Source organism: Bos indicus x Bos taurus, chromosome 28 (assembly GCF_003369695.1).
Source record: "Bos indicus x Bos taurus breed Angus x Brahman F1 hybrid chromosome 28, Bos_hybrid_MaternalHap_v2.0, whole genome shotgun sequence".
In the NCBI taxonomy this organism is placed as follows: Eukaryota; Metazoa; Chordata; class Mammalia; order Artiodactyla; family Bovidae; genus Bos; species Bos indicus x Bos taurus.
Window position 1 is genome coordinate 10637766 of NC_040103.1, and position 24460 is coordinate 10662225.

Here is a 24460-nt window from a genome sequence, read left to right on the forward strand (position 1 = left end):
GGCAGGAGAGTCAGCACGACGGGTTTCTATGCTCCAGAGAAATAGCCGGAGAGAGAGAGAGAGAGAGAGAAAGAAAGAAAGAAAGAAAGAAAGACACAGGCACCCAAGATCTGATGGAACAAGGGTGTTTTATTCAACATAGTGTGGGTATATATACTGTCTTCTTTTCAGTTCAGTTCAGTCACTCAGTCGTGTCCGACTCTTTGCAACCCCATGAATCACAGCACGCCAGGCCTCCCTGTCCATCACCAACTCCCGGAGTTCACCCAGACTCATGTCCATCGAGTCAGTGATGCCATCCAGCCATCTCATCCTCTGGCGTCCCCTTCTCCTCCTTCCCCCAATCTCTCCCAGCATCAGAGTCTTTGCCAAAGAGTCAACTCTTCCCATGAGGTGGCCAAAGTACTGGAGTTTCAGCTTTACCATCATTCCTTCCAAAGAAATCCCAGGGCTGATCTCCTTCAGAATGGACTGGTTGGATCTCCTTGCAGTCCAAGGGACTCTCAAGAGTCTTCTCCAACACCACAGTTCAAAAGCATCAATTCTTCAGTGCTCAGCCTTCTTCACAGTCCAACTCTCACATCCATACATGACCACTGGAAAAACCATAGCCTTGACTAGACGAACCTTTGTTGGCAAAGTAATGTCTCTGCTTTTGAACATGCTATCTAAGTTGGTCATAACTTTCCTTCCAAGGAATAAGCGTCTTTTAATTTCACGGCTGCAGTCACCATCTGCAGTGATTTTGGAGCCCCCAAAAATAAAGTCTGACACTGTATATACTGTCTTACAAAGTAGCTATTTTCAGCAAAGATAAAGATCAAAAGTCCAGACTTACAAATTATCAAGGAAACATAAGGCAATCCATATTAAAAAGAGAGGGTTGTAAATAATCACTTTTACCGTATGGTTCATAAAAAGGAAGAGGGTCATAAATAGGTACTTATCACTGTATGGAAAAACTAATGAAGGAAATGCATGCATTCCTCAGCCCCGGGAGCAGTTTGCCACCCCTCTTAATTCCTGAATATTCAGGAATTAATAAGGAACAGAGGATTCATGATAGATCCAAAACAGCACACAGGAAGCCTCCTGTTAAATGCTTCCTGACACATGAACATAAAATCATGTTTCAATTTATGGGACTGTCAGTTTACATTCCAATCCCAAGAAAGGCAATGCCAAAAAATGCTCAAACTACCACACAATTGCACTCATCTCACATGCTAGTAAAGTAATGCTCAAAATTTTCCAAGCCAGGCTTCAGCAGTATGTGAACCGTGAACTTCCTGATGTTCAAGCTGGTTTTAGAAAAGGCAGAGGAACCAGAGATCAAATTGCCAACATCTGCTGGATCATGGAAAAAGCAAGAGAGTTCCAGAAAAACATCTCTTTCTGCTTTATTGACTATGCCAAAGCCTTTGACTGTGTGGATCACAATAAACTGTGGAAAATTCTGAAAGAGATGTGATGGGAATACCAGACCACCTGATCTGCCTCTTGAGAAATCTGTATGCAGGTCACGAAGCAACAGTTAGAACTGGACATGGAACCACAGACTGGTTCCAAATAGGAAAAGGAGTACATCAAGGCTGTATATTGTCACCCTGCCTTATTTAACTTCTATGCAGAGTACATCATGAGAAACGCTGGACTGGAAGAAACACAAGCTGGAATCAAGATTGCCAGGAGAAATGTCAATAACCTCAGATATGCAGATGACACCACCCTTCTGGCAGAAAGCGAAGAGGAACTAAAAAGCCTCTTGATGAAAGTGAAAGTGGAGAGTGACAAAGTTGGCTTAAAGCTCAACATTCAGAAAACGAAGATCATGGCATCCGGTCTCATCACTTCATGGGAAATAGATGGGGAAACAGTGGAAACAGTGTCAGACTTTATTTTTCTGGGCTCAAAAATCACTACAGATAGTGACTGTAGCCATGAAATTAAAAGATGCTTACTCCTTGGAAGGAAAGTTATGACCAACATAGATAGCATATTCAAAAGCAAAGACATTACTTTGCCAACAAAGGTTCATCTAGTCAAGGCTCTGGTTTTTCCTGTGGTCATGTATGGATGTGAGAGTTGGACTGTGAAGAAGGCTGAGCACTGAAGAATTGATGCTTTTGAACTGTGGTGTTGGAGAAGACTCTTGAGAGTCCCTTGGACTGCAAGGAGATCCAACCAGTCCATTCTGAAGGAGATCAGCCCTGGGATTTCTTTGGAAGGAATGATGGTAAAGCTGAAACTCCAGTACTTTGGCCACCTCATGGGAAGAGTTGACTCATTGGAAAAGACTCTGATGCTGGGAGGGATTGGGGGCAAGAGGAGAAGGGGAGGACAGAGGATGAGATGGCTGGATGGCATCACTGACTTGATGGACATGAGTCTGGGTGAACTCTGGGAGTTGGTGATGGACAGGGAGGCCTGGCGTGCTGCGATTCATGGGGTTGCAAAGAGTTGGACACGACTGAGCGACTGATCTGATCTGATCTGATGTCAAGATATTGTTTTCAGCCTGCTGCCAGCTGCTTTGGGTTTTCTTAGACTCACCCTAAGAAAACTGTCCCCCTGGAAAATGAAGGAAACTTCCTACTTCTTTAGTCTCTAAATGGTTGATGACCGGTAGATCTTCATCTGTACAACTGAAGGTATTAATTTTGTCTCTCAGCTGTGCAATTTTTGTGAATTCTAGTATATCTCATTGGCTTAAAAGCTCCCTTGCTTGTTGGCCATTTAGACACAAGCAGCAACCCCCCATCCCCTCAGCTTGCAAACACTGAAGAAGAGGAAACAGTCTTAACAAAATATGCAGTTAAACTTGCAGTGTCAAAAACTTGAGTGATGACAGAGAGGAAGTGAGACACGTCTGGGCCCCCATAGGTTGAAGTAGGTAAAAGTTAAGGAGGAGCCAATACCTGACTTTACCAAATTTTCCCTCCCAACAAGAAGTTGGGAGTGAATCTTAAGCCTATCCTTAAGGGATTTAGAACTATTAGAACTCTTTAGAAACCTAGTAAGAATGTAAAGACATTAGAAATATTTTGGAAAATGGTTTGGCAGTCGCTTATAAAGTTAATACGCTTTGAACACATCTGCTCCTTGGTATTCAAGAGATGACATGACATCTAAGAAGTTGAAAGACTTTGTCTTGCTGCTGCTGCTGCTAAGTCGCTTCAGTTGTGTCCAACTCTGTGCGACCCCATAGACGGCAGCCCACCAGGCTCCCCCATCCCTGGGATTCTCCAGGCAAGAACACTGGAGTGGGTTGCCATTTCCTTCTCCAATGCATGAAAGTGAAAAGTGAAAAGTGAAAGTGAAGTCGCTCAGTAGTGTCCAACTCTTCGCGACCCCATGGACTGCAGCCTACCAGGCTCCTCCGTCCATGGGATTTTCCAGGCAAGAGTTCTGGAGTGGGGTGCCATTGCCTTCTCCAGACTTTGTCTTAGTTATCTTAAAATCCCAAACTGTGATGGCATAACAACAGTAATCTTTCATCAGCTGTGGTGGAGCAGGTATTCAGAAATGGTTCAGCTGGGTGGTTCTGGTGTAGTCTTTCCTAAGGTTTTGATTAGATGGGGACTACCACTGGAGGTTCACTGACATGGCTGTTAGCCAGGGAGCCACAGACCCGCTCCACAGGGCAGCTTCAGCATCCTTACTGTGGCTAGCTTGTCCAGAGGAAGTGATCCAAGGCAGAAGCTGTGACATCTCTTATAACCCAGTGCCAGCAGTACCATAATGTTTACCATGGTAATTGTCACACAAGGCCATTCTGATTCCAAGCAGGAAATGGTACAAAGTTGTTGTACACAAGAAGAAGTTTGGCTACCAATGTTCATCAGTTAGTTCAGTTGCTCAGTCGTGTCCAACTCTTTGTAAACTCATGGGCTGCAGCACACCAGACCTCCCTGTCCATCACCACTCCAGGAGTTTATTCAAACACAGGCCCATCCAGTCAGTGATACCATACAACCATCTCATCCTCTGTTGTCTCCTTCTCCTTCTGCCTTCAATCTTTCCCAGCATCAGATTCTTTTCAAATGAGTCAGCTCTTCACATCAGGTGGCCAAAGTACTGGAGTTTCAGCCTCGGCATCAGTCCTTCCAATGAACACCTAGGACTGGTCTCCTTTAGGATGGACTGGTTGGATCTCTTTGTAGTCCAAAGGACTCTCAAGAGTCTTCTGCAACACCACTGTTCAAAAACATCAGTTCTTTGGCCTCAGCTTTCTTCACAGTCCAACTCTCACATCCATACATGACCACTGGAAAAACCATAGCCTTGACTAGATGGACCTTTGTTGGGAAAGTAATATCTCTGCTTTTAAATATGCTGTCTACGTTGATCATAACTTTTCTTCCAAGGAGCAAGTGTCTTTTAATTTTATGGCTCCATTCACCCTCTGCAGTGATTTTGGAGCCCCCAAAAATAAAGTCTGACACTGTTTCCACTGTTTCTCCATCTATTTGCCATGAAGTGATGGGACCAGATGCCATGATCTTAGTGTTCTGAATGTTGGGCTTTAAGAAAACTTTTTCACTCTCCTCTTTCACTTTCATCAGGAGGCTCTTTAGTTCTTCACTTTATGCCATAAGGGTGGTGTCATCTGTATAGGTGAGGTTATTGATATTTCTCCCAGCAATCTTGATTCCAGCTTGTGCTTCTTCAAGCCCAGCGTTTCTCATGATGTACTCTGCATAGAAGTTAAATAAGGAGGGTGACAATATACAGCCTTGATGTACTCCTTTTCCTATTTGGAACCAGTCTGTGGTTCCATGTCCAGTTCTAACTGTTGCTTCCTGACCTGCATACAGATTTCTCAAGAGGCAGGTCAGGTGGTCTGGTATTCCCATCTCTTTCAGAATTTTCCACAGTTTATTGTGATCCACACAGTCAAAGGCTTTGGCATAGTCAATAAAGCAGAAAGAGATGTTTTTCTGGAACTCTCTTGCTTTTTCCATGATCCAGCAGATGTTGGCAATTTGATCTCTGGTTCCTCTGCTTTTTCTAAAACCAGCTTGAACATCTGGAATTTCACAGTTCATGTATTGCTGAAGCCTGTCTTGGAGAATTTTGAGCATTACTTTACTAGCATGTGAGATGAGTGCAATTGTGCAGTAGTTTGAAGATTCTTTGGCATTGCCTTTCTTTGGGATTGGAATGAAAACTGACCTTTTTCAGTCCTGTGGCCACTGCTGAGTTTTCCAAATTTGCTGGCATATTGAGTGCAGCACTTTCACAGCATCATCTTTTAGGATTTGAAATAGCCCAATTGGAATTCCATTACCTCCCCTAGCTTTGTTCGTAGTGATGCTTCCTAAGGCCCACTTGACCTCACATTCCAGGATTTCTCGCTCTAGGTGAGCGATCACTCCATTGTGATTATCTGGGTCATGAAGATCTTTTTGTACAGTTCTGTGTATTCTTGCCACCTCTTCTGATGAAATGTGTCCACTGGAGAAGTGAATGGCAAACCACTTCAGTATTCTTGTCTTGAGAACCCCATGAACAGTATGAAAAGGCAAAAACATAGGACACTGAAAGATGAATTCCCCAATGTTCATAGCAGCTTTATTACCAACCACCCCAGGCTAGAAACAACTCCAGTGCTCATCAACAACATACTTCAAAAAGACCTGGAAGTTGCTCCAGGAAGATAAGTGGTGGCATCTTATTTAATGGAGGCATACTTTCAGAGCCTTCCTCTGGGAAGAGAGGAGATCCACAGACTTTGGCCAGCAGTGTTAGTTACAGCAGGGATCTCCAACCTCTAGGATCTAATACCTGGTGATGTGAGTTGGAACTGATGTAACAGAAATAAAGTGCACAATAAACAATAAACATAATGCCCTTGAATCATCTCAAAATAATCCCCTGATGCCAGTCTGTGGAAAAATTGTCTTTCATTGAAATGGTCTCTGGTACCAAAAACGTTAAAGATACAGAACCTGTGTGGGCTCCAAAATCACTGCAGATGGTGACTGTAGCCATGAAATTAAAAGATGCTTGCTCCTTGGAAGCAAAATTATGACCAACCTAAACAGCATATTAAAAAGCAGAGACATTACTTTGCCAACAAAGGTCCATCTAGTCAAAGCTATGGTTTTTCCAGTAGTCATGTATGGATGTGATAGTTGGACTATAAGGAAAGCTGAGCATCAGTGAATTGATGCTTTTGAACTGTGGTGTTGGAGAAGACTCTTGAGAGTCCCTTGGACTGCAGGGAGATCAAACCAGTCAATTCTAAAGAAAATCAACCCTGAATATTCACTGGAAGGATTGATGCTGAAGCTGAAGCTCCAGTACTCTGGCTACCGTATGAGAAAAACTGACTCACGGAGAAGACCCTGATGCTGGGAAAGATTGCAGGAAGGAGGAGAAGGGGATGGCAGAAGATGAGATGGTTGGATGCTATCACTGACTTGATGGGCATGAGTTTGAGCAACATCTGGGAGTTGGTAATGGAGAGGGAAGCCTGGCATGCTGCAGTCCATGGGGTCACAAAGAATCAGATACAACTGAGCTACTGAACTAAATACAGAGTGAAGTAAAAAAAGAGAAACATTGTATTTTTTTATACAGAATCTGGAAAAATGGTACTGATGAATCTGTTTGCAGGGCAGCAATATAGACACAACAGAAACTTGGGAACACAATGGGGTAAGGAGAGGGTGGGACAAAATGAGTAGCATTGGAACATACATGGCGTATGTAAAATAGATAGCCAGAGGGAATTTGCTGTACGACACAGGGAGCTCAAACCGGTGCTCTGTGACAACCTAGAGAGGTGGGATGGGGTGGGGGCTGGAAGGGAGGGGACATATGTATACCTACGGCTGACTCATGTTGATGTATGGCAGAAACCAACACAACATTATAAAGTAACTATCCTCCAATTAAAAATAAAGGTTGGGGACTGCTGAGTTGTAGGAGTCCTTTGGGTAGGATGTCTACATAGAGAAGTCACAATAATTCATTTTCCCCCTTTTTCTATTTGTCTTAAGAACTGAACTGGGAAATTACTTGTTGGTTCTAGCTCAAACCAAAGCCTCTTCTGAGCAAGTTACTTCCAATTGATCAATCCATGATCTGATGCTGCTTTTTAGGCATTGTCCTAGACATTAGTTTTTGAAGTGTGATGCTTGACTAGAAAGCTAAGTATCACCTGAGGAATGTTTACAAATGCAAGTTCATAAGCCTCAGCCCAGACCCACTTAATGATTAATGTTAGGCCACTGCAGTTCAGGGAGATTTTAAGGCACAACAGATAAGACAAATAGTCTTTAAACTTCTTTGAATATGTCAAAGTCCAGGAGTGGGGATAGTAATCTGTTTATACCAACTCTCCTTTGACCACGATGCACACTGAAGTCAGAATACTGATGGTCTAGGAGACTCATGACTAGTCTAAATTAGTTCTTCCTCAGTTTGGTTTTCTGGAAGAGTTCTGTTTTACACCCTCATAAGCTTGTAAATATGTCTGCTAAGCCTGAGATTTTTGTAGGTTCTGCTTGAGTTGTTAACCAACTAGGAAATTCTACTGAAATGTTCTATTCAGAAGATGGAAGGGCTGAAGAGATTACAAGTTGGAAGGAGGGGAGGCCAACAGCAGATGAGCTAAAGAGATTACTTGTCAAATGAGGAGCTGAGGAGACTAGTAGTGCAATCTGGTTTTATTAACACATTTGGGCTGAGCAACTCATCTCCATTTCCTAATGGCCAGGTAGGACATGAACAAGGCTCCAACGATTAAGATTCCAGATAGGCCAGCCACCCACAAAGCTTGAGAGTCTACAGGAGACCCTGCAGGATGGAAACGTAGGTTAGTATGCTGAAGCCAAGTGATGTTACATCCTAATAAAGACTGCTAGTCTTGAGCTATAGGGGGAGAAAACTAGGTAATTCCTTTTGAGGTTCATATTGACCAAACCAGTAAGGAATTAAGTAGGGATGTACAAGTAGCTTAGGTTTGACCAGTGGTTCAGATATTCTCCTTCCACTCACTTGAGTATTTGTGGAGCTTTTCTGAAGAGTCTTGAATGGCTTGGAGTAGAATCAAGGGACCCTTGCTAGAAATGCTAGCCGTGTTGTTCTGAAAATGGATGTCAGAGCTTCTTCTTCCTGTTGGAGAGATGAGTTAAGGATTTGTTAGTTTTGTACTTATGAGTGGTTGTGGAGTACTAAAACAGGACTAGGTCCCTTGTCAGAGAAAAACTTAGTTCTGTTCCATTAAGAAAAACCTTAATGCATTAGACACAAAGTCTCAGACTTGCTCATTTGTATTAATGCTAGCAGTTTCAGAGAAATTATGGTTTTAGACTATCCCCAAATCATCATCCTTCCTAAGTACAGGTACTTGAATAGTAATGTCTTAATACTGAGACCCTATGATATAAAAGGTACCTGGTAACGGTAACAGCAAAGCTCTGTTTGAATCCTATTTCTATTGCTAATTGTAGGGTCTCTGTACTTCTCAAATTTTAGATATCTAAGTATATATATATATTATTGCAGTTAGATGTTGAGTATTTAGTTTACTAAATGATAGTTCTGAAAGGTAGTATACAAGTTTTTTTTCCTACCAGAACAGGCTTAAACCTTAGGGGGTCATGCTGTGCTGTGCTTAGTTGCTCAGTCGTGTCCAGCTCTTTGTGACCCCCATGGACTGTAGTCCACCAGGCTCCTGTGTCCATGGTGATTCTCCAGGCTAGAATACTGGAGTGGTTTGCTAAGACCTCCTCCAGGGGATCTTCCCAACCCAGGGATTATTAAGAGTCATGACTCCCAATTAATTCAGGAGCCAAGTGTTGTGGGATCAGATGGAATATGACTGTATGAGCACTGGGCCTGACCAATTAACACACACTAAGTCTGCAATCCCATGCCATCTATAAGTCTTGAGGCCATGTTGCCAGACCTGCCAACATTTATATCTGATAAATAAAAGCCTACATTTATATCTGATACCACAGAAGTGTTTTATTAGATTGTAGGCTGTGAACTCACTTGACTCCCTGCTAAGTAAAAATTTATATGGAGAAAAACTAAGGCTGAAAATTATAAATATAAGCTATTAATCCTGAAATATTTAGGCCTGGAATTCTAGGACACTAGTTGTATTTCTGTTCTATTACATCATGAAAGTACTTAAAGAAGCCTCGTTAATCAGATGAATCTTCAGTTTGATTCATGTGCCACAGACTAAAGGTTAGCACTGGACTCCAAATACCACTTTAATCTGGCTTCTGGCATAGATAGGTTGGATACTTACGTCTGGCAGGACAGAGTGTCACACAGGATGGTGTCCCGGCAGGCTGGCAGACCGATGCACTGCAGTGCAGATACACCTGGGAACCGAAAGAATTGGGATCATGGGTCTAGCACATCCTAAGTCTTCAAACCTGCTTTATCTCCCCCAGGAAGAAGTCAAAGAATTATCAGAAAATTGATAAACCAAACTGACATCACAGAAGCACTAAGATACCAGACTCTAGTTGACCCATGTCACACATGCCACAGGCATCCTTTGATTGCTCTGAGGCAATACCAAAAGCCAATGTTACAGGGCAACCTTAGATGAAAAGTGGTACCGTGTGGAAACATTTGAGCTGGGTTTAGAGCCCAGCTGAAGAGCACAGGGGGCAGCATCGTACCGGTCCCTTGAGGGCCCGCTTTGCCACTGAGTCCACAAAGCTGAAGGTGGAAATGCTGAAGCGCTGGTAGTGAGAAGGAAACGGCAGGTCTGAGGCTTCCCAGACAGGGATCAGTTTTGTCTGATAGTTGTCTCCTGTGTAGGGGCACCTAAGCAAGGATATCCAGCAGTCAAGATGGGCTTCTTGGAGGGATGGTAACACAGGTGAAAGAAAGACACGCACCCATTCACAAGCAAGGGCCACTGGGGCTGGAGCAGGGCATCTGCACCAGGTGTCGCCCAACACTGGTCCAGGCGCAGCTCGAGACTGGGGTCTGTTCTCTGATGGATGGAGACTTCCACGTAGATGGGATCCCGAAGTAACTTCACCACTGGGTAGTCACTAGCCGTGTAGTAGGAGCGATAGCGTTTATCTGCAACAGGCCAAAACAAGCTGAAGCAGTAAAGAGCTTGGAACCTCTAGGTGGCTTGGGATAAACCATCACCCACATAAATGCCTTTGAAAGGAATAATATCTTGTTACCAAGTTAGGGTCTTCCGGCCCAGAAGATGACTTTAGTCAGACTAGAGGCCAGATAGTCTACCCAAGAGGGTCTTACCTTTGGCAATCTTAAGTTCCAGAGTGAGGTTTCCAGGCTGGGTCTCAGGAAGGGGTGGTGGGAGAGTAAGAACCTGGACATTAACTGGGAGAGCACTGCTACTTGCAGAGTAGCTACAACTGACTTGGAGCCTGCAGAGAAATAAAGATTTTAGCTATTATCTTCAGTGGGTAGACCATGTCACCTCTTTAAGCTTTGAGGAATAATTTTTAAGTATCAGGTGCTAGAACAAGTTTATAAACAGGTGGGGTTTCGTTCTGGCCTTGTGAAAGCTATCACTGGGGAGACCAATAGGTAAACAAGATCCATGTTAGGGAGTTTGATATAGCACTGAGCCACCAGGGAAGCACAGACTGTTATATATTGAATCGATAAACAAAGTCCTACTGTATAAGACAGGAGTCTATTCAGTATTCTGCATAAATCATAATGGAAACATGAAGATGTGTAACTGAAGTCACTTTGTACAGCAGAAACTAACACATAAGTCAACTATACTTCAATAGATTTTAAAAGATATGGTTCTATGATAACAGGTGTGTTCTCTGGAGGCAGTAGTCAGGGAAGATGGTGCAGGTAATTTGATAAGGGAAAATGAAAAGCAGTAACTGAGAGGTAGAGGAGAGAAGGGTAAAGTATGGAAGCAAGAAGTCTGGGGTCCATTGAATACTCTATGGAAGCACAATCTGAGGTTAGGGAACAGTTAGGGAAGGATTGAGAACATTGGGAAAGTTTTGGCTGAAGTAGCAGCAGCAGTTTCATGTAGGACCCTGCAAGTTATGTTCATAATAAAGTTTAAGCTCTGGAAGACAAATAGAAAACTTTAAGTATACTAGCTAAGGTTTTTAAAAAGATTCATTTTACTACAGCTTAGATATTGGAGGTAGAAGGAAGAGACTAGAGAAACAAAGACCCAGTGAAATGAAATTGAAGTCAGGTCGAGTCTGAGGCTTAGATCAAGTCGGTGGTAATAATGCAGGGCTACTAGATCAAATAATGGTCTGTGAGATTGGATAGTCAAGGCAATAGAGATTCTGCCATCATGAGGAAGATGGTTGTTTATGGTCATTTATGAATGTTTTCTCTAGATCTCCTGTTTATGGAAGGAAATTCAGGCATTCTGGTCAAGCAAGGTCAGGTTAACTAAGACCTTTACCTGAAGGTACTGTCTCGGGTAATAGAACCACGGCTCCAAGTTCTCACATCCCGAGCTGCAACCAGCTCATTTTCATATACCGCTTGCTTTCCAGTGATCTGCAAGGGCAGGTAAAGAATTCCTGTCACTCTTGCAAGCCAGATGCTGCTTCACTCAATTTTGCTTTCATCCAGCACTCAGAAAGGATGCCCACTGACTAGTAGGGAAATTATCACTTCACCTTACTTTCAGGGCAAAGGAACAGGAAGGGGCTTTGAGTAATGAAGCCAGAAATACCACTTATCTCAGCTGATTTCCCTGGTCCTTTCCCAGGGCTGTGTGGTGGGAGGAACCTGTTATTTGTTCTTCTACACCTTGGTAATGGGGGCTAGCCCCTCACTAGTGGGCAGGTGGGATGACTTAGCCAAGTACCCAGCAGAGGTTTCTGCTTTCTCAGTAATGAAGGTCCCTCTGTCCTAGAGACCATCCTACATGACAAGCAGTAAGTCAGGTATATTCTTCACAGCTAAGCCAGTCCAGTTCTCCCCCAATCACTAGGGCATTCCTGACCAACTTAAACAGAGTCCAGGGTCAGCTCTTCTCACCTGTTTTGTAGTACCACAAGTAGTAAATGGAAACCGGAACAGAACAAAAGTGTGTGTTGCCATCACAGGTTTACATTCGCTGTCATTCCTGAAGGCCAAGTGTACAGAATTCAAGAGCAGTGGGGGCGAGGTCACGTTCCGGGACACAGCAATAGAGAAATGGCCATCTTGGGTACAGTGTGAGGTCACTGAAACACCAGAGCAACTATGCTGAAGGCAGGTCACGTCAAGTGATTGATCCAGCCAGACAAGAGTCTAAAAATTATAGTTTCATTATTTTAAATTCCCCACCCTCCTCTTCTCCCACTAGAAAAGCTGGCATTCCAGGTAATGACCTTGAAGCAGGTTCAGCCATCCAGAATTTAACTGGGGCTTTGGATGGGCACTTGGGTTTGAATCTTGCCTCCACTACTTACTGTGTATTTAACCTCCTTGTATCAGCTTCACCTGTAGAATGAAGATAGCCATACCTGCTGTTTCACTCATCAGCTAGGATTAAGAGCTTAGAATTATGTAGCATCTTGTTTCATGAAGGTCATTTTTACGTGAGAAAGACTTGGAACATGATTTGGGACAGTGTTCGTTTGAAATAAGGCTCATCTTCTGAAATAAAGTTCTTTATACACAATCAGCCACCAGATTGTCTATTTCTTGAAACTGGTTAAGTTTCTATCAATTAACATCCTGCACATAGACTTAGCTTCCTGAGTTCATTGAATGTTATTTGCTTTCTGTTGGGTTCTAGAAGAATATGCAATGGAAGACTATAGAAAGCTGGGTCACTGAAGGTCAAGTGTTCTAAGGAGGTACTAACTTATACATTAACCTTTGGTCATCTTTCAGTATTTGCCTTCTGGATGGGGGGTGAAGGAGATAACCTTCCTTTGGGTTTAGTTAATGGTAATTACAGGCACTCTTCAGCTAATTTCAAAAGTATAGTGACTCACCTGTGTTTCCGTAGTAACAGGAAATGACCTCTTCAGAGTTGTAGCAGCAGCCTAGCTGTTTGCAGTCTCCTTGAGTGATAGGTGAAGGAGCACATGGCAGTCTGTCCCACACTGGGACAGAGTCACAAAGGCCAGCATTTGGGACATCTAGGATAGATATTGAAGAGTAACTTGAACTAGGAAACAAAGTCTAGTCTTTAAGAGATCTTTTCATTAAGAAACATTATGTTCCCATAGATATCCATGTGATTGGAAGAGATATTTACATACTAGAAATTAAGTCTGGATTATAAAGTTCACTGCTTGGTTACCTTATAAGAGTGCCCTGAAATGAGTACTCTTTGGAAGAGGAAATACGAACAAGATTGGTAGAAGCAGTGAGACTTTATTAAAGAATTCTTCCTTCTGTTCTTTAAAAAGTACTTAGTGTACTCTAAATTACCATCATTTTGAAATGCAGTTCAGTAAGCAGGGAGTGGGGCCTACGATTATGTATTTTATCAGTAGTACTCCATTGGGCGATCACATAACAATGCAGATGTGAAGAATTGTAGGTTCAACTCTTGGGACCTCTCTGGGAGGCCAGTTAAGATTGTGTGCTTCCACTGCAAGGGTTTTGGGTTTGGTCTCTGGTTGGGACCTAAGGTCCCACATGCTGCACAGTATGGTTAAAAGTTTAAAAACAGAAATTTGACTCTTTATGACTGAGCTAGGGCCCTTGGGGGGCAAGGCAAGATTCACTGGAGTTGAGCTGGCATTGTACCTGCCTGTTAATCACCCAGTTAAATACCAAGTTAAGCAGTCGAGTAGCCCCAGCTGAAGGGACTGAGCCCTATTCTCAACGGAGTCTGCTTCTTGAAGGCGTTTGCTGAGTCTCCTTCCAGACCCTTCAAGAAGCAGATCTCTGGTCCTGGGATAACTCTTGGTTGAATCTCAGCTCTGCCACCTACCAGTGAGGGGTGCTTGGAAAGCTCCCTGCTGGAGCTAGCAATGGCACTAGGTTGGGATTACAGGTAACATGTGAAGTACCCTTCAAAGTTCCTGAGCCCCAAGTAATCGCTCAGGTGGTGTTTATCCTAGGGTCGCCTGTGAAGGGCTGGAACACAGTTTTCGATGGGTGCCTGGTATCACTGCACAGAATAGGTAGAAGATACCCAAGGACACATTTCAGGCAGCTCCACACCACCCAGAACCTGGAAGTATCCAGCCCTTACCTGGGAGATTCACAGGACACTTGAACAGCTTTGTCTCTATAAATGCTCCAGATCCACTCACACCTGCTCTTTCAATTCCAACAGTCATGATGTAGTAGGACTCCTGGAGAGACAGGCCCATGAAGTCAGCCTGGATGGTGGCAGAGGCATCTCAGCCTTCCTAAGGACAGGTCATACTTACCCACTCAGTGACATAGCAGCCACTGTAGGAGGCTTCCCCCACCAGGGAGCTGCCAGGGCCCTCACTGACCCAGGTGCCACAGTCAGAGTCATTCTGCAGGCTGTGTGGCAGCCCATGGTTATCTAGGAGTGCGGATGGGGAAGAAAACACATGTGGTCAGTCATCCCTGTCACCAGTGCTGGGAAGGGGCAGCAAGCTTTGCCTTATACTCAAGAGCAGCTGCCAAGAAAGGAGAAACAAGAGCAAAATCAGGTTTAGAGGTGAAGTTATACTTCAGATTACTTCTATAGAGAAGCAGCGAAGTTTAGCAAAGGTAGGGAGGCATTCGAACAGAAAACAGAGGCCAATTTTACACAGGAGAGGAGACATGCCATTGCCTAGCTCAGCCTTCAAACTTACCCCATGCTACTAGTACAGGAGGAGTCTCCGTCTCCTGACTGAGAGGGTTTATGGTGAATTGAAAGCTCCTTAGCCCACAGCGCAGTTCGTCAGGATACTCAGGTACCTTGGACTGATGCCAGCTATTCAGACCAAGAGACAATAGAAAACAGAGCCAGACAAGTTGCAGCAGCAGCCACATGTTGCTGCTAGGAGTCTTACTAACTACTCTTCTGGTCCTACACTTCCTCTCCCAAGAGCCTGTGCTCCCCATGCCCCTTAAATACAGAGAGAAAGCTGGTTTCAGGTGCATGTCCGTGTAGTATGCAGGTGGGATTCCTTTGGAAAGGGTGATTCCTCCAGCATCACTCACTTTAGGCCACAGTCTTCAGCTGCACCACTTCAATATTGAAATCAGGCAGTCTTCAGAGCCCAGGAACAATGTGGTGCTTTTTAGCTAAAATAGGTTTCCTCACAGATACTTAGTGTAGCCCTTATCTTACTAGCTTAATGACCTTCCTTTAGAATCTGCATATTTGGGTATAGCTCTGACACTTCTCAGTTGTATGAACTGGTGAGTCACCACCTCTCAGAAACTCAGTCTTCTCATCTGTAAATTGGGAATATCTCCCAGCAGGCGAGGGCATCACAGGTGTTGCAGTGATAAAGGATTCACCTACCAATGCAGGAGACACAGGAAATGCAGGTTAGATCCTTGGGCCGGGAAGATCCCCTGGAATAGGAAATAGCAATCCACTCCAGTGTTTTGGCCTGGAAAACTCCACAGACAAAAGAGCCTTGCGGGCTACAGTCCATGGGGTCATAAAAAACCAGACACAACTGACTGAGCACTCACACACTTGGCAGGAATGTTTGTCTGATTGTATTCAGCCTAATATTTATCATGTGAACAATTTCCCCAAGTTGACTAAGAATCTTAATCAAAGCATTGAGAACTTATAACCAGGTATCTCTAATTCTTTTCAACTCATCGGAAAAGACCCTGATACTAGGAAAGATTGAAGGCAGGAGAAGGGGATGACAGAAGATGAGATGGTTGGATGGCATCACCAACTCAATCAACATGAGTTTGAGCAAATTCTGGGAGATGGTGAAGGACAAGGAAGCCTGGTGTGCTGCAGTCCATGGGTTACAAAGAGCTGGACACAAATGAGCAGCTTAACAACAACAGCAAAAAAAGAGAACAAATAAGCACGTGTCTTCCCAGTGAAACTGCATGACTCACTTAACCACAGGGTGACAAACAACACTGAGGGAATGCTGGCCTCTGCCCTCAGGGATGGGACCTGACTTTCCAACATCTGGATTGGGTTTGGCCACTAGTCCATCACATCCCATTTACTTGCTCACAGGACTTATCACATTGGATTTTAATGGTCTCTTATTGACTCAGTGTCCCTATTAGAAGCACTTGAGGGCAGGGACTATGTTTCATTTTTCACTGCATCCTGAAAGCATTAGACAGTGTGTACTCAGTGTTCCCTGAGGAAAGAATGGATCAATGAACACGCTTTCATTAGTAGCCATGTCCTAAGACTAACTCCCTTGAAAATGTGGTTTCCCAACCTCACTGGTATAGATTCATTTCGTGACAGTCTCAAACTCATAAAAATCTTTAGGTGTTCTTTCTTTAAGTCATTATACATGGGATTCTAAGTATAAGAATAAAAAGGAATACAACAAACTAGTGAATAAAACAAAAAAGAAGCAGACTCACAGATACAGAGAACAAGCTAGTGGTTACCAGTGGGGAGAGGAAGGAGAGGGACAATATACGGGTGGGGGGAAAAGGGTTATTATGAAAATATATAAAATCATTGGTATGAAACTTTTGAAAATTGTAAATCATCTACCCTGATGATGAACAGTGAATCCTAAGATATACCAGCAGGGCTGAGATGAGGTGATTTCACACTTACTTCTGTGCTAAATCCTCTAAGGACATCTTTATTCAATGACATGATTCGGGTTTCCCGAGAGAAAATGCACTGATAGTGTGTAATCCACTTTGAGAAGTCCCTATCATTTCAAAAGTAACTCTCTGCCCTTGGGATCTGGAAGGGCAAATGCTGTTCTTAGTCTTTTCTTTTGCTAGAATCATCCAATCATTTGAAAATAATTTCAGTAGGACTACAGGTAGAATGGTCTTCCTGGGTGGCGCTAGTGGTGAAGAAGCTGTCTGCCAATGCAGGAGATGTAAGAGACTTGGGTTCAATCCCTGGGGTGGTAAGATCCCTGGAGGGGTGCATGGCAACCCACTCCAATATTCTTTCTTTTTTTTTATTTTATTTTATTTTTAAACTTTACATAATTGTATTAGTTTTGCCAAATATCAAAATGAATCTTACCTGGAGAATCCCATGGGCAGAGGAGCCTGGCAGGCTACAGTCCAGAGGGTCACACAGAGTCGAACATAACTGAAGTGACTTAGCACTCACATATAAGTGGAATATAAATCACCATAAATTGCAGACTATGGAAAACCCCGTCATCACTTTGCATGTTCTAGGTACACTCATCTAGATCCACTTTGTGTCACCTACCAGAGGATTGGATTATACCCCTGGCTATCCAGGGTCTTTAGCTTGTAGACAGCAGTTCATGGGATTTCTCAGTCTCCATAAACATGTGAGCAAATTCCTCATAATAAATATACATCTCTATCCCCTACTTGTTCTGTTTCTCTGGAGAACCCTAACACAAACACTGCTCATTCCTCATTGACTGGTCTTGCCCCTGAGAGTTCCCAAGAGATGGGAGGACAAGAACAGCCTGTGATACCAAGCAGGGCCCTGTGGGACTCCTGGGCACAAAGCCTTCCTGTGTCCCCCATTTTATGATTACAGGAAACAGCCTTTGTTCAGCTTTCATGACCTTCCCTGAGTCCCTGTGGGCAGATTCAAACAGTTGTTAGTTAGGGAAAGGAAAAGATGTGAAACCAGGGAGAAACAAATGATCAAGAGAAATAGTGCAGCCTTGGGACAAGGTCCTAGTTCCTTATCAATGGATACACATAACAATATTTTTGAATGTTTCACAGATATTGAAAATGCCTCCAGGTGGGAGAAGTTAACGATTAATGATGGCATGCTACTTATAAGCATGAAGACCACCCTAGACCAATTGGAACCTGAAGATTGATGATGCTGACTCCCACTTATCTAACCACCAACTAAACAGAACAATGTCCACAAGCTGATAACCCTCTTCAAACCATTACTATAAAACTTCTCACTATCCTCTTCAAGTGGAGACACAGGACACAGTTTTGCAAGGCAGGAGCCCACTGTGTCCCCCATTCCCCAGTAAAGTAATAAAGCTACTCATTTCTACTTCTCCAAAGCACTGTCTCCACATTTTACTTGGCTCTGGTGAGCAGAGGCTGGGTTTTTAGGCAGCACCTGCACCACTGTGGAAAAGCAACCTCCGATTTCCAAAAATCTCGGTCATAATGATACCATGCAGGGACCTCTGGGGTTCCTGGGCACATAGACTTTCTGTGTCCCCCATTTCTTTGAGTTTAGGAAACAGCCTTCATTCAGCCTCCATGACCTTCTCTGAGTTTCAATGGGCAGATTCAAGCAGTTGTTAATTAGGGGAGGGAGGGGATGTGAGACTAAGAGAAACAGTCAAGAGTAGGATTCAGACAAGGTCCTGTTTCCCATCAAGGGATACACACAATATCTTTGAGTTATTTTGCAGATACTGAAGCCCCCTTCAGGTGGGGAAGTTAATAACTAAGGATGGTAGGCTGCCCACAAGCAGGTAGACCAGACCAGTTGGATCTGAAGGTTGATGACGCTGACTCTCACTTACCTCACCATCAACCCGTCGGAAGAATGTCCATGAGCTGATCACATCTTCTTTGAACAATTACTATACAACCTCTCAATATTGTCCCCAAGTGGGGACACATGGTTTTGAGGGCAAGAGCCTGGTATATCCCTCTCCCTTTGCCCAGCAAAACAACAAAGCTATCCTTTTCTAGTTCACCTAAAACTCTGTCTCTGAGAATTGACCCAGCACCAGTGTATAGAGAACTGAGCTTTCGGCATCAAGTCTGGGCTTATCTTTTTTGAGTTACATATGAATGTTTCAATTTAAACTAAAGAACAAGCTGTGCCAAGTTAACTAATATGTTCCTGATCGAAAATGGGCACACATAATGATTTCTTTTCAGATTGGCTTCAGACAGCGTTTTCCTTGCTGTGACTGGAGTGTGCCCTCCTGGCTGGAAGGTGAGGTATCATATAAACAAAGCCCCAGGAAGCCCTTGCCAAGTGTGGAAAAGCAATAATCAAAATTACCCCTCAAATATGGAGGACCAATTAGACCATGTGTGTGCCAGTCAGTAGGGGGCACCTAGCTGTTCTCCATGTGTGGTGGAAATTAGGACACTTTGCTTCTCAGCAAGCAGGAATACATTTTGAGCCTGAGTCAGTTGTGAGTGACGAGTCTCAACCCCAGGTCTTCTTCTGACTCCCTCCCTCCCTTCCTGGTCAGGAAACCCTCTGCCCTGGCTGCCCAGCCCCAACTCTGCTCTGATTTTGTCTTGCCTGTCCTGCTCTACCCCTTCCTCTGTCACTAAGACCATTGCCAGTAGGGGAAATTATCCTTCCTTTTCTCACAGGTAGGAGGGTGCCCAGCTGAACAGCCTTTTGGACTTTGAGAAGAATGGCAATGTACTGGCTACCTCTCTCTCAAAGTCAAAGAGTAGTTAAGAAAGTCATCAAGTAATTAAGAAAGAGATAGCAGAGTAAGTTGTTAAAGAAAAAGAGAACGAAAATTAAGGACTTCAGGGTGGGAATATCAGGTAAAGTTGGTGTGAGTTTTCTGGCCTCAATTCAGTTCAGTTCACAGTATCTATTATAATACCTGTCCCCCTCCTTAATTATGCTCAACTGGACACCAGCCATATTTGATAAGGGTGCACACTAATCCCATTTTAACTTGATTACCTCCATAAATACCCGATTTCCAAATAGTGTCACATTTTTGTATGATAGCAGATAGGTTAGGGGGTCCCCAGAGAAAGAGACCTGGAAATGGCCTTCTTGACATAAGAAAAGTCATTTTGGCCTAAGCCATTTTGTGATCTAAGAAGGGCACCATGCTTACCCTTGAACACATCTCAGTAATCAATGATCTTAAGGGAACAAAGGAATGCAGGAACAGAGAAAAGGCAAACAAGAGGGCAGTGACTGAAGCAGAGGCCTAACTCATCCTCAAGGGATGTATGTAACAATCTGATACTTGTCTTTGAGTTCTGCAGGAACCAAGACCCCCCACACCAGTGGAGGACTAATGGTGATGTCGACTCTCCTGACTTCAATCAACTAAAGATTGGACTCTGTCAACCTCTGTCTCAGTTTCATGCTAAGTTCTCCTCTGCTCAAGTCCCTTCCTGGAGAAGGAAATAGCAATCCACTCCAGTATTCTTGCCAGAAAAATCCCATGGACAGAGGAGCCTGGTAGGATACAGTCCGTGGGGTTGCAAAGAGTTGGATATGACTGAGCATGCACACAAGCCCTTTAGGGAAATGCATGTGAAAACTTAGTTTAAAACTTCTCCAGTTTTGCTGTTCAGGAGACACTGTTTTGGGAAAGATCCCTGGAGTCCTTACTTGCTTCAAGTAGTAATAAGTCCTTCCTTCTCCCAATCTTTGGCTTGGTTGTGTCTTTTGGGTCAACATTCACTAAGAGGTAAATCCAGTCACGTTTTCTGGGCTAGGATTTCAATGTATATTTAAGCACAATTCAGTTCAAAACACCTTGCAAACCATTGTACAACTGCATCGGTCAAACTAGTCTTTGCTTGGCTCCCCCCCTCCCCTTTTTTTAATGACATGAGAACTTGATGTATACAGAGAATACTTCTGTTTCTTTTTCTTTTTTTCCTTTGAATACTTTCATTTTTTATTTTTATAATCTTTCTTTCCTTGTTAAAAGCTCTTTTAAACATTCCCAACTTCAGCTAACTAAAGGGATTTTTAAGTTCCATTCTGTTTAGATCAGAATGCATAAAAGGTCAGTAATGCATACAATGGCTGAGTTGACTGGTACCAATCAATGGCTGTTTCAGTTCAGAAAGGAGGGTAGACCAGTGAGCTAGGACTGCTGCAGGGTAGACAGTCTAGGAGGAAAGGCTCACATTGGCCATTGGCTTATGCTGGATAACTACTCTAGTATGACTGCTCTCAGCTAAGTGGAGTTGACTGGGTAATTAATTTACGAAGTTTATTGTGTCTGATAATACCTTATATACTTATAGGTCTTATATTTTACTTCAACTTGGCTGTAATCAGCATATAGCCTTGCTTTTCTAGCCATGTGCCTTACATACATGGTTTCCTCTTCATGAGCTACTTAAAGCTTCATTTCTGTTTGACCAGTTCTGTCACAACTGAGTAAACGTTCTCCAAAGCCTCGCCCTTGGACCAGCAGCGTCAGTGGTGCCTGAAGACTTATGAGGGCTGCAAGTTTGGGGCCTCACTCCAGATTCAGTGATTAGAAACTCTGGGCGGGGCCCAGTAGTCTGTGGTTAAGTCTTCCAGGTAATTCTGACACACACGCAGGCTTGAGAACCACTGCCGTAGGGTAGAACACCCAAGTCACCTTCTCCATGAAACTTTTTCTGATTGCCCAGCTGGAGGGAATTCCTACCTAGTTTGAAAAACCAGCATTCGTTATCTGTATTCCTCCTGGGACAATAACAATTCGGGACTCTCCCTTTCTGGATTGTAATGTCTTTGAAGCACATGTCTTACTCATCTTTATGTTCTCCACATTACTTACCGTATTTTTGAGATGAGTGAACTCTGGTCCACTGGTCCAGTGGTTTGCATCCATGAAGGGTCCCCAGTCTACAGTATCTAATACCTGATGATCTGAGGTGGAGCAGATGTAATAAGAGTAGAAGTAAAGTCCACAATAAATGTAATGTGTTCAAACCATTTTTAAATCATCCAAATCCCCACTCCCCAACCTGATCTGTAGAAAAACTGTCTTCCATAAAACTAGTCCCTGGTGCCAATAAGGTTGGGGATTGCTGTTTAGAGGAAGCTGGTTTTGCAAGGCCTACTTTCTACTTGCCACTAGTCTGTGTTTCTGTGCTAACTGAGCATGTGAATGACACTTCCTGTTTTCTCCAGGGGAAGACCCAGGCTCCTCAGCATGGCCACCCCTCCCTAATCATGTCTCGGTTCATGTTTCCAGGGTGGCCCCCTTCTTCCCAGTGGCTGGTCAAATAAAGATCCTCCGAAGTCTCTCAAACCTGCTCTAACCTCTCCCCTCTGTTCTGTGGTCCGTGCTCTTTTCACCTCTGGGATGCCCTGTGGACTGTGACATATCAATCCACAAAAGATGTTGTGGACATCAGGCCACTGGCCACTGCAGCTGCCCCTGCCTGTATACCCTGAGGGGACTCAGGATGTACAAAACAGGATACTGGCCTAGATAGTTAAGGTGCACATTGAAGAAATGGTTTCAGTGAGCCCAGACTTGCAATCTTCCCCATACACAGAAAAGCACTAAATTCATTAACTTGAGATGTCGGGTTTTCTTTAATTAACAGCAATCTTTTGATGTTCTGATTACCTGCTTCTCGATTTGTTTGCTTGCAAAACCTCCCCTATATCCTGGTTCTTCCCTTACCTGTTCAGAGCAGTCCTTCAGAGCTATGAGAGGTTGCATTCTGAGCTTAAATCCTCAGCAAATCTACAGAACAAATAACATAATCGTTAACTTTTAGGTTGTACTTTCGTTTTGTTTTTCTTTTCCCCCAGCCAACAACCCTCTCCTGCTTTGTCTGCTTGTTTGCTCCTGTTTGGCTTACTTTTATTTCACTGCATCTTATTCTTTATTTTTTTTTTAACTTTTTACTTTGTATTGGAGTAGAGTTGAGTAACAAGGATGTGATAGTTTCAGGTGAGAGCAAAGGGGCTCAGCCATGCATACACATGCATCATGACATCTTACTCTTTAAAAAATCTGGTTGAGGCATCACCTCATTTGGAAACCCTCCTCTGATCACTGGCCACCTAGCTGGGTTCGGGGCTGTGCCCTGAGCAGTTTAGTGCTTTCTGCTCTTGTAACCCTTCCCAGTACATCTCATCCTCTGTATGGGTCCTTTACAGCCACAGGGTCTTTGAGTGCAGGGTCTGTCCCTTCTAGCTCAATGTCTTCAATGTAGCAAAGCCTTAGTACATAATCTTGGAATTCAGCTTAGACAAGATTTTAAAATCCCACTAAAGGCCCCACCTTCCCCCTTGCATCTTTCTTCCCTGCATTTCATATAAAACTAGCAGTTCTTTTTGCTCCCAGTTAAAAGTTTTCTTTATCTTCTTTACAACCTTCCCCAGAAGAGGTCTAGTTAAATGACTTTGCCAAAATATACTCATGATTATTGTGGCCTTCCTAGTGGCTCAGATAGTAAAGAAATTGCTGGCAATGAAGGAGACTCAGGTTTGATCCCTGGGTTGGGAAGATCCCTTGGAGAAAGAAATGGTAACCCACTCCAGTATTCTTTCCTGGGAAATCCCATGGACAGAGGAGCCTGGCAGGTTACAAGTCCATGGGGTCACAGTCGGACATGACTGAGTAACTAACACTTAATTCGTGTACAAAGAAGAACACACTGTGAAGAAGAGTAGCTGCCTACTGTGTTCATTTCCCTCTAAGCAAATATCAATAGAAGCATAAAATGTTTGCATTAAGATCTTTTTATACAGCCTGAACATAAATAACTAGAGTCATACAGTGTTGTCAATGTTTTGGGAATTAGTTCCACTATGCTAAGTTGCTTCAGTCCTGTCTGACTCTGTGTGACCCCATAGACGGCAGCCCACCAGGCTCCCCCATCCCTGGGATTCTCCAGGCAAGAACACTGGAGTGGGTTGCCATTTCCTTCTCCAATGCATGAAAGGGAAAAGTGAAAGGGAAGTCGCTCAGTCGTATCCGACTCTTCGCGACCCCATGGACTGCAGCCCACCAGGCTCCTCCGGCCATGGGATTTTCCAGGCAAGAGTACTGGAGTGGAGTGCCATTGCCTTCTCCTAATTCCACTATATGCATAAATAATAGCTAACATTCACTGAGCATCTACTCCAGACAGGATATTTTCCAAAATCCTGGGAATGAAACTCAGTTCTCTCCTGCCTCATTTTCTGGTTCTCTTTCTCTTTGCATCCTAATTTCTCTCTCAAAGGATGTATTTTCTGCCACATACTGTTCCAGGCTCAGAGATATATGTTAAAAAAAGAGAGAGAGAGAGACTTGGTTTCACAGAACTTACAGGTGATATAATTATAATTTGCTGAACAATAATTAATCACACATGTATCCCTCAGACCTAGCCCAATGTCTGACAGAGGATGTTTGTTAATGAATGAATGAATAAATTAAAGTATAAAATCATGAGTAAACTCTTTTCAAATATTTCTATACACTTTACTTCAAAGCACCCAGCAGCTCTGAAGTGTTTTATTGGCGCATGTGATTTAGGGGCTGTCCTTTCTGACTAGGTGCTGAGTGTTCCGGAGAATCCCTTCAATATTCTTATTTATTTTCCGTCTATCTTCCTTTTCCTTTTTTCCTTAGCATGGCAGGTAAGTGACAGGTTAGAATCAAAAGTAAAGAGCCTAATCAAGTTTGCTTTTTTTTTCCCTCTCAAACTTCAAAGCTCTAGTTGTATAGAACCATCTGATTTACTTGATGCTGACAATATT

General features: G+C 43.4%; 1 protein-coding gene across 1 annotated transcript; it reads right to left on the reverse strand.

Annotated features, from left to right (window-relative positions):
• Positions 1-7655: 7655 nt before the first annotated feature.
• On the reverse strand, positions 7656-14963 carry ZP4 (zona pellucida glycoprotein 4). Its single transcript, XM_027530742.1, has 12 exons — positions 14736-14963; positions 14337-14458; positions 14156-14258; positions 12942-13088; positions 11995-12182; positions 11411-11508; positions 10255-10385; positions 9879-10068; positions 9657-9804; positions 9275-9350; positions 8008-8124; positions 7656-7806 (listed from the first exon to the last, which is right to left on the reverse strand). The coding sequence occupies exons 1-12, from the start codon at positions 14914-14916 to the stop codon at positions 7703-7705; spliced, it is 1605 nt and encodes a 534-aa protein (XP_027386543.1). The 5' UTR covers positions 14917-14963; the 3' UTR covers positions 7656-7702.
• Positions 14964-24460: the final 9497 nt, after the last annotated feature.

Excerpts from the sequence above, each read along its gene's own strand:
- ZP4 (XM_027530742.1), bottom strand. The coding sequence starts at position 14,916 with ATGTGGCTGCTGCTGCAACTTGTCTGGCTCTGTTTTCTATTGTCTCTT. Across the intron at positions 14,259-14,336 it reads GCTGCTATGTCACTGAGTGG|GAGTCCTACTACATCATGAC; the intron begins GTAAGTATGACC and ends CTGTCTCTCCAG. Across the intron at positions 9,351-9,656 it reads AGCGGGCCCTCAAGGGACCG|GTGTATCTGCACTGCAGTGC; the intron begins GTACGATGCTGC and ends TTCGGTTCCCAG.